This window comes from Ylistrum balloti, unplaced genomic scaffold, assembly GCF_031769215.1.
Source record: "Ylistrum balloti isolate Yb309-2 unplaced genomic scaffold, AGI_CSIRO_Ybal_v1 Utg369882, whole genome shotgun sequence".
Lineage (NCBI taxonomy): Eukaryota > Metazoa > Mollusca > Bivalvia > Pectinida > Pectinidae > Ylistrum > Ylistrum balloti.
In genome coordinates, this window is record NW_026782019.1 from 557,787 (window position 1) to 568,414 (window position 10,628).

The window sequence follows — 10,628 nt, forward strand, 5'->3', positions numbered from 1 at the left end:
ATAGTGGTATTTAAAATATAATTAACGTGACCAGTGGTATTTAAACAGCTAGTGTAGGAAGCATTACTTATACAACACATGATATATATAGTGATATTTATACAGCTAGTGTAGGAAGCATTACTTATACAACTCATGATATATATAGTGATATTTATACAGCTAGTGTTTTTAATAATATTTCTATATTTGTGCATATATATATATATACCACATTTAGTGTAGATAGTGATATATATATACCACATTTAGTGTAGATAGTGATATATATATATACCACATTAGTGTACAACACAGATATATAGTGATATATATACAACATTTAGTGATATATATAGTGATATATATACCACATTTAGTGTAGATAGTATATATATATATACCACATTTAGTGTAGATAGTGATATATATACCACATTTAGTGTAGATAGTGATATATATACAACATTTAGTGTTAGATAGTGATATATATACCACATTTAGTGTAGATAGTGATATATATATACCACATTAGTGTAGATAGTGATATATATACCACATTTAGTGTAGATAGTGATATATATACCACATTTAGTGTAGATAGTGATATATATATACCACATTTAGTGTTGATAGTGATATATATATATACCACATTTAGTGTAGATAGTGATATATATATACAACATTTAGTGTAGATAGTGATATATATATATACCACATTTAGTGTAGATAGTGATATATATACCACATTTAGTGTAGATAGTGATATATATATATACCACATTTAGTGTAGATAGTAATATTCATACAACAGTTAGTGTATACAACAGTGTTTGTAATGATATGTATACAACAGCTAGTCTTGATAACGAGAGTTATGATAATCTGCTGTCGGTAATGACATTTACAAAATCGATATTCAAGTAACTGATATCAATTAAACAGTGATTGGTGATCGTGACTTCATACGCCTTCGTATACACGAGCGCAGTGATTTTTATGCATATCATATTTTCTTGTCGCACATAAAATATCCCATTACAATAGCGTTTTATGTTTTAATTACTTGTACCTAACAAGTATGTAGATTATCTGTTCACAAACGTCTATAGGAATAAGAATGGTAATAACAATAGTAATAATATTTGTATCAATCCGTATGGTCCTCAATTCAAATATCTACCTTTTATTTCATTTACGTCATAATCACTGGTTTGACAGATTTGCACGTTCAAAGTAAGTGTTAAAGAACTTTCTCATTAGTACTTTGCGAAAGTTGATATGTTATTCGAATATTTTACAAAATTGTATAAACATGTACAAGAAAGTTGTGTTGTGTGTTTTGCGATTCTTTTTGTTTTTGTGACGATGCTTTCGATCTGAAAGGGAAATCGGGTGCATGTTTCCATTTCTGTTGACATCCGAATATTGAATTCATTGATAACCTTGTGCAAACATCATTTACAGGACTTATAAACACAAAATTGAAGTAGTCCCCTCGGTATCATAATTGAAACATATATGTGAAAGCTGAAACTACATGTGCTTCCTACTATTTCAGTATTGTTAAAGCACTTTTCTCTGAAGAGAGTACCAATTTCCGTAGCCAAAGGTTGTTTAACGTGATAAGCTTTGGACTTGCGTGGATAGTAAGGAACACTTGATTGGTCGGAAGTAACGGAAAACATTATAACTGTAACGCTATCGTGATGTACATGCAAGACATTGTAAAAACGCACTCAGTATGTACTCTGTCTTACTTCCTTATACAAACATGATATCCGGCACAGCGCCTAGATAAGAAGACACGGGAGAGGCTGTTGAACTGTTTTTGTTTTTTAATACAAGGAATTATTGTCCAACGTGTTAGGGACACAGAAGACTATTTGAATGATTTACAGCTCGCGGATTTTTACTCAGATACAATTCCTTATGGAATTGAATTAAAAGTAACGTAGTCATTCTTGATATCCTTTCCAAGACCTGTAACAGACTTCTAACACAAAGGGGAATCGATTAGACAAGTCAATGATTTGCTAGAATTACATTTAATCTTACATGTTTTGTTTATGTTTACAAATAACTGTCATTTACTCACCATGTTATTTACATAGCATATTAAGCATAAATTAAAATGCAATAAAAATAGAACCAAAATTGTTCATAAAGTATTAAAAAAAACACGAAATATTAAAAGAACTTTATATTTTACTACAGAACACACGTGGTTTGAATTTGAAGTAAGCACTAGACATCCGTTAGTGTCTCATTGACATATTACCACACCTAGATTGTCCTAATTACTGATTAATGCATCCTGTTTACGATTAATCTACTGTAGAAACAATCCCGTAAACAATATGCTATGGTACAAACGTATAGATTATCATATTTATGATTTGTATTTACGGTATATTGATAACAGATTAAAAACATCGTCTCATTTCGTCCCTGAAGCAAATATCCATCATGATATGATCTGTTGTTTGTTAATATTGACACGACATAATGGAGAGTTGTAGGATGTGAAAAATAAAAAATTGATTATGGTCCTATGGTTTGATCTTTATTGAAACAGTCTCAAAACATTATACTTGTTCATGAAACACACTCGTGGCATTGGGCTTTTAAAATTATTGAAAATAATCGTAACGTATTACGGTCGTCATTTTGATCTTATTGAGAAATATTCTATTTCTTTGTGCGGTATGGAGTTAGACGTGTTCGTAAGAGTTTACCAGCTGTTTCTATTGTTGTATACCTTATTCTCATTTGAAAACGCGATGCTACTTAATAGATTCACAAATATTTACATTGTGGATGTCTTCGATGAAGCAGAAAACACTTATTTTCTGGAACACCTGGTCTTATTCTCCTTGTACATTTTCATGAGTCTCTGTATAAACGTTTTTTGTTTCTATTTTACCCTAGTTTTAATCAATTTGATTTTGGATTATGAATATATTGACATGTTAGTAATTTCTTAATGTTTTTGTTACTAAACAGAAAAAGATAAAGTTTCATCTGAATTTAGAATATCTTTCATCTTGTCACCAAATATTTCGTCATCTTAAAATAATTTCTTTACATATCTGGACATGTTAACAAGTTTTTTTTCTTGATGCTTTTTAAAAGTGTGCATTTTTATTGAATCACTGTTGTCAGGAAAGCGCATATGTTATTCAACATTTCCAAATCAATCATTTCTATATATATAGAAGGATTACTTTCAATTGCCGACAGAACATTTATTTCATTCAGTAAAATGACCGATTAATTTTCTGTGTTATCAGCAGGTATCGTTGCGACAGTTCGTTTCATAGAATACCTGACATTCAGTTTAGGTGACTGACGTTTAATATAGAGAAAAAATGTGCAAGACACACATGTAGACAAGTTTATAAACGATCAAAATCGTAAAAATATTTTTCTATCATCGTTTGATTTATGAGGAAACGAAATGAATAATTGGGCTGCTGAAAAGATCTGTATGTGTTGTATGTAAGGTGATTGACTATTCTAGTGCTTCCAGCGGAAGCGGTGTTAGGTATTACTCAAGGGACATTGGATTCGTATAAAGTTTTTGCTATAATTACAATGTACTCTAGAACTAGGCCTTGTAAATATAAGGGCGATACTGCTAAGTTCAGTGATCTCTATGCATTGTTTGCTCAGTTGATTCGAACGTAACCTACTCGGCACAAAATCTTTCAACCAGTATTTAAAGGCAACATTATCATAAAGTTAACATCAGTTGACGTCTTCCTGGAAGGAACATAACCAGTGGTAAATGATGTTGCTATCCTGGCACATTGTGTTGTTTTCTAGGGCTGTGTTTTGAGTACAACATCAGTGTTAATGTCGAGGATTACATTTCGCTATGTTGTCATTATTTTCTTGATGTGTTCAAAACGATAGAGTTGGGATAATAACTCAGAAAGTAATAAAAGCACATTAAATGACATCAAAATAGTATTTATTTCCAATACTTTGCGGCACATACATAAACAAAAATGATCATCTATTGGCATTGTCACGGTTCAGGTACTACAGGTCAAGGTACATCACCTGTGTTGCACAGCATGCACCCAAGAAGCTAAAGATGGCCGCCGCCACCACGATAGCGACACTACTGCCGACAGCGTCGATGATTGTACCGACGAATGCAGAAAGGATGAATTGTGCCAAGAACACCATACTACTTACCACCGCAACGTCCGTTCCGAGGCCCCGGACCGTCTTGTCTACAGGATTCGTAGAGAACTGAATGAAAACGAATCAAATTTAAGATAGTCTTTAACTTTTCTTTTCGTGTGTTAATTTAACTAATAATTGGGTATTTAAGAAGGAGTACAATGAATTTATATGAACGATATTGAATAATGTAATGTCATTTTTGTACTATTCAAAAGGCTGTGCCGATGGGTTCTAAACTGCAAAAAGAACGGTTAGCATTGTTTGGTAGATATATGATCAATTTATTTTGAAATATGAGGAAGTAAAACGTTTTGCTGTCTTTCAACTTTCTTGGTCGTTCAGTGAAAAGTGCCTGACTGTTTGGTTAATTGATTAAATCGTAAATATGACACATCAAGGGAAGGTTGTCCTTAGAAACACATGCAGATGTTTTAACCTCCATTATTAATTAACACTTCAATGACAAAAGACAACAAGAAAATTCCAACATATCAACATAATCATAATCAAACATGTTTCAAAAGAGTCTGTTATTTTTTTCCGAATATGTACCTCGTGAATTGAAAAATAGTTTTTTTTGTAATAGAAGGGGGTTAATTTTGTTAATCATAGATTTTTATGCTGATGCACACACGATTTACCTCCCTTTATTCACAAAATCTTTATTACTGACAAATCTTACCTGACCATTGGTGTGATAGTTCGCCAGTAATAAATATGGCATTGTAAACAATGTGGCATACATTATCCCTGCTGACGGGGAAAGCAGGACAGCTGCAATTCGGTGTCTAGTGATAGCCATTATTATCATTCCGAATGTGTACACAAGCTGTCCACCAATGTATACCTTTTTGGCCCCTGAAAATGACAAAATCATAAATATTACACAGAAAAGTATAGCATTATACTTTGTAAGAATGATTACTAAATTATTGTTCTGAGTAAATTAAAATAAACTTGTGTCGAGACATTTCCATTCCAAGCAGGGTCCTTGGACATGTTGTAATAAATGTTCCCTACACAAAAATAAGCCACACGTACGTGAACATTAAGTACGGAATATTGTCCAGGTTATTGATCTATCGGATAACAAATTACATACATTCAACGCCGATGTTTTTTAAGGTAGAAAACAAATTACTTATTTGGTTTTGAGGTTTTGCATCAACACAACAACATGGATAACAGATTCTAAGACAATGATGAACTCAGTAGCATAACATCCTACAACGGGCTAATAGAATATCTCACTCCCTTTGTTTAAGATATGGAGCTCAATCCAATTGGGAAATGCTAGATGTTTAAATTTGCAAAGACTGGTCTGGAGGAGTTTTTACTAAATGATGTTTTTGAAAAAAAAAACAAGAACCATTTATCTTCTGTGGGTTATGTAAGCGATCTCCATCCACATGGTAAGATTACTAAGTAGCAGAAACTCGGCAAGACTCATTATAACCAATACAATAATATCTTTCTCCTATGGGAGTGAAAGTTTCTACTGAACTCCATATCTTCAAAACCTTTTACTTATGCTAAATGAAGCAAAGTAAATAGTTTCATAAGGAATAGAGAAAAAAATAATTTTGCCGTCATCTCCGATTCATGTAAATTGTTATCACTTTGCTCAATGAATGCTTAACCATACCTTTTATGTAAGTAATCATATTCACCACCTGATACCGATTCCCCATTTGTACCATCATGGCTGGTATAAAATAGGAATGAAACCATTTACTTATCTTTTAATTCTGCCTTAAAAGGACACGATTAGAAGAAAACCTTTCATCTTAAGACGCAGGAAATCTGAATAGAGTGTAAGCCTTTCATCTTCAGATTCGTACTTATATTACTGAACAATCTCTTCTGCACCATCGCATCAATTATTAACACAAGATAGTGAGTGTGAAGTATTATGTTTGGATTCAATAGTATGACAGCACCTGTGTTCAGCCTCGTGCAAAAACAGTAACCATTCAAGACGTAGTTAAAGTTCAGTGTATTCTTTGACAAAATATAGAAGAATATATCTGGTTTCACCGAGTTTTCTGCGATACAAAATTAAAAGCATTAACAGAATGCCGAAATGACTTTACCGTATGAATTTTCTCTCTTTTTATCGAAAATGCTAGTTATTTATCAGTTAATAAAAGGACGTTCGAATGATAATTTTTATAACAATTTTGTCGACAGAAAGATGCTTATTTAGGATCACTACGATTTTGAACGTAAGTATTTTTTGCGATATCATCATTCCTTGATCGGTTTGGGGAATATATTTTTGATAGAGGCAACGTGTCTCCTCGACAGTTTATTGGAATTGTTATGATGGGTTGCAACAATTTTATGTATTGCCAATCATTTAATAAGAGAAACATGTAAAAAAATAAAAATAACATCATCGTCAGTGCTTTGTTATATTTATGTTCTTAGAATGGTGATATTGAACTTGACTGTGTAAAGACAATTATTTCATCATGGAAGATGTTTGCGCTGCACATGCTTCCTGGATTTTGGGTAGACATCTTTTACCTACGAGACGTTATACACAAAAGACTCTCAATGTGTTGTTTAACATGTGTTAATTATGAAAGAATCAGATAACATTAAATAATATGTGATAAGTTAGGAATACAATTTTATAGATATTATAGCACTGTTTTTGTAGAAATGAAAAAAATGAGCGAAATTTCACATTTATTTCAAAAAAAGAAAAGTAAATGGTTTGAATACAGGCCATGAACATCAGTGAATATTGATATCTTGCGGTATTTTTCCTTTTACACAATTATGTAATTATTTACCCTTGACATGTTGGCACGCGATGTAATAAAGAAGGTCGATCGATAAGAAAATAGTATAATGCTTGCTATATAAACTGATAGTTAAAACTTAATTAAGTGTCCGGCTGTCCTACAGATTTCATCGTGTTGGTCGTTTATTCCCGACAACATGTAATAGAATAACGCTTTGTACGTCTAAATACTCATTTCCGTATCACATGAATACAGATTCTCTCTGCCCACGTGTCTGGGGTAATGGTAATGCTAAAATAACAAAGTAATCCATCAGGATTATAGATTCGTATAACCGGTCGGCCTTTCCCTATTTTTGTATGCTAAGTATACATTTCAAATCAACTTTGCACTCTGTATACCGGGGACTCCTTAATGGCGCGCGCCTGTCTCATTAAGCTTTTCCAGTATGCAAGACAGGTAGGCGCCATTTTGAATTGCCAGTTCCGGAGGCTAAAAATAAATGTTAGTAGCGTGCTGTCTGGAAAGTTTAAATTAAGAGTAAATTAAGCAGTGCCATTGAAGGAAGTGCTAACATGGAACATCGGGAAAAAACAAATAGCCGCTCTGATATCAGATATATCAGACCTGTGATGTCATTGTTTGCTTTTTTCTAATTATTACTGATTTCATTAGTGAGTAAATGATATATCAGTTTTCAATAAGCGACAATTACAATAAACATATCGTTAAATTTGCGATAACCATATCAGAGCATTTCACAGTGTACCGAAAATTAAAACGTCTAACATCTTACACGTGACTCGATATAGGATATGAAGAATTTTTTTTACGGTTTTCCAGTAACAAGCATACTATTTTAGCTGTAGCAAGCGTTTATCATGCCCAATGATTTGTTGTGTTGGTTCTGATGCTGTTTAATGCTGTTGCTACCGCTGAGGTGGTTACATAAGTGAAATATACTTACTAAATCTGTCGACGAACTTTTCTATGCACAACGAATACATGGCACAGGACAGAGAGTACAGAGACATCCCGAACGATCCTAATCGGACCCCCGCTTCATAAAGTTCATGCTTCACGCTTCCTACTGGAGCCAAGGGGTCGCCCTCGAATATCGCCTGACCGACAAAGTCTGTGAAGTACAAAGAATAGCAAACCAAGGACATCCAACAGAACAAGTTAGTCAGACACAAGATGGCAATAGATCGAGGCATGTGGATGATAGACAACAGGTAAGTTTTTAACGTCACTTCCGTCGAGTATGTTACAATATTGTCAACTGTCGATTCGGTGATTGCACTAACATTTGCTTTGTCTTTTTCAAGACCAGTATCATCAGAAGATTTTCGGGCTCCACCATTTTGAACCATTAATCCTTCATCCAATGAATATTTCCGAGAAGACTTTTTATCGATTGATTGTTTCAATATTTCCCTCGCTTCGTCTTCATTCGTATTATTTCGGCTTTTCCCGAAACTACTTCCTGGCTTGCTATCGTCGAATGGCATTTTTCCTTTTCCAGATTTGTTTTCTGTTTTAGCGGCCTCGCCGTTTTCTCGACTGTTAGAAGATCTTATTCCGGAACTTGAGTGATCAATTACACCTTTTATCGAACTACTTCCGGCTTTAGTTTCATCCAAAGTACCATAGCTTGCAGACATTGTTTGTTTGAGATTCTTACTATTTCCTCGAAGCTCGTCTTCCGATTCAGAGGAAGATGTTTCCTCATTCACAAATTTCTTGTATTTTGATTTTCCTTTCTTTTTCTTTTTTCTTTGCATTTGTTCCGCCCTACCTCCTCGTAACTCGTCAAGAGGCACCTCCTTAAAACTAGTAACAGTGACTAATACACAGAATACATACGCAATAAGCACCACAGTGAATACTACTCTCGTGTGACCTCCAAATGATTTCCCGAAATTTGTTTTATTCCAATCTATTCCGCCCATTATGTATCCCACGGAACCTCCAAGACCTGCCAAAACCGTGAAGGATGTAAGCCCTGCAGAGTGGTCTTCCGCAATACTAATATCCAGTAAGTAGGCCCTACAAGGAGACTGGGCGGCATCACTACTGAAATCTAGTAATGCTACACCAAATATTGTTAAAATGATTCCGGACACGTGGTTATCTGGAATTTTGGGAATGTGCCATTCCGAACTTGTAAAATTTCCGAGTTGCTCTGTTTCCATTTTGTCTAGATTTGTATCGTTATCAGCGTCATTTAAACTGGAATTCAGCGACGTTTTGTTTGTATGATGTGTACCATAGTCTCCGATGTATTCACCCAAAGTCTCTCCGTTCGGAACTAATATCAACCCGATGATTATTCCAGCTGATAGTAACAGAATGAAGGGTCTCCGCCGTCCATACTGTAGTCGACAACGGTCACTCATGGATCCAAGGAGCGGAACAAGAATGAATCCCATCAGAGGACTGACACACCACACAAGTGTCATCAGAGATATAGGGACTCCTAGTTTGAGTAAGATAGGGCTGACGAAAGCTGTTTCAGCGGCGTAGCACAATTCTATACCACAAACAGCTGCACTAAGTCGCATCAGTTGCCATCTTGATTTTTTCGTCGCGAGATGCTTGTAATTTGTGTCGCTTCCTGCGTCCATCAAAGTAGTCAACCCCTCGCCAAAGGATATGACGTAAGGTTGTGCCTGATCTGTGACTCTTTTGAGGACCTGGATGGTCGAGGTAAGAAGTCCAATCGACATTTTTGCAGATCTGAAAATCATACAGAAAAACATCGAAATAAATAAATTGATGCATATAAAAAAACAACAGGGGATATGTCTTAATTTTGGTTGCTAGCCGGCACATATCAATGCCTTGTTCCCTTTTGCGAAACGTGATATTACCTGCTTAAATTTACATGGCATGTGTCGTCGTTGAAGCTGAAGACGCGTTCTCTTTCGGAACATCTGGTCTTATTATCTTTGTGTAAATATATCTTTTGTCCTTATTTTGCTCCGATTTGATTGAATTAGAATTTGATTCATGATTCTGATCACATGTTGATATTTTCGTCGTGTTCTTGACTAATTCTTCCCTATTACATTTCACAATACTCCTCAATCTCCCTCAAAATAATTCATTCAAAAGAACGATACTTTTTATCGTTACAAACAACATCACACAGAGCTCCTCTCCTACGTTGCTAAGGTAAAAGTGTGTTTTAATTGTTGGCAGATTACATTTTATTCATATTTATGACACCTGTTCAGGAAATATAACGGTAATAAATACTACTCCATTACAGTTGTGCTGATGAGATATAGCACTTCATCAAATTCATATCACGTTCCAGTGATGAGACACCGTTATCACCAATTAGACAGGTGCTTTATAAGCCATTGCATTGAAACTAGACGATGTTCCTGTCTGGATCCAGGCGAAAGGAAGGTTGGAAAAAAAAAAATGAAGAAAATACCGACATAGCAACATAATCATTATTCAAACTCAAATTCCACAAACCAGGGCAAATAATGTCAAAAAGAAAACGATTTACACGGAGGCTCTCGAAAAAAGGACAGGAGAATAAGACCAGATGTTCCGAAAGAGTCAGCGTCTTCTGTTTTATCAACGACATCCGCCATGTAAACCTTGGTCAATAAAAATAAGTAATGTCACGTTCTTTAATAAGAGCAAGGTAAACAACAACCAAACCAGTAGGTAAACTTT

General features: G+C 34.6%; 1 protein-coding gene across 1 annotated transcript; it reads right to left on the minus strand.

The window, feature by feature from the left end:
- Positions 1 to 4,029: 4,029 nt before the first annotated feature.
- LOC132546311 (proton-associated sugar transporter A-like) lies at positions 4,030 to 9,661 on the minus strand. Its single transcript, XM_060210036.1, has 3 exons — positions 7,900 to 9,661; positions 4,862 to 5,037; positions 4,030 to 4,245 (listed from the first exon to the last, which is right to left on the minus strand). Exons 1-3 carry the CDS (start codon positions 9,659 to 9,661, stop codon positions 4,030 to 4,032), a joined length of 2,154 nt encoding a protein of 717 aa, XP_060066019.1.
- Positions 9,662 to 10,628: the final 967 nt, after the last annotated feature.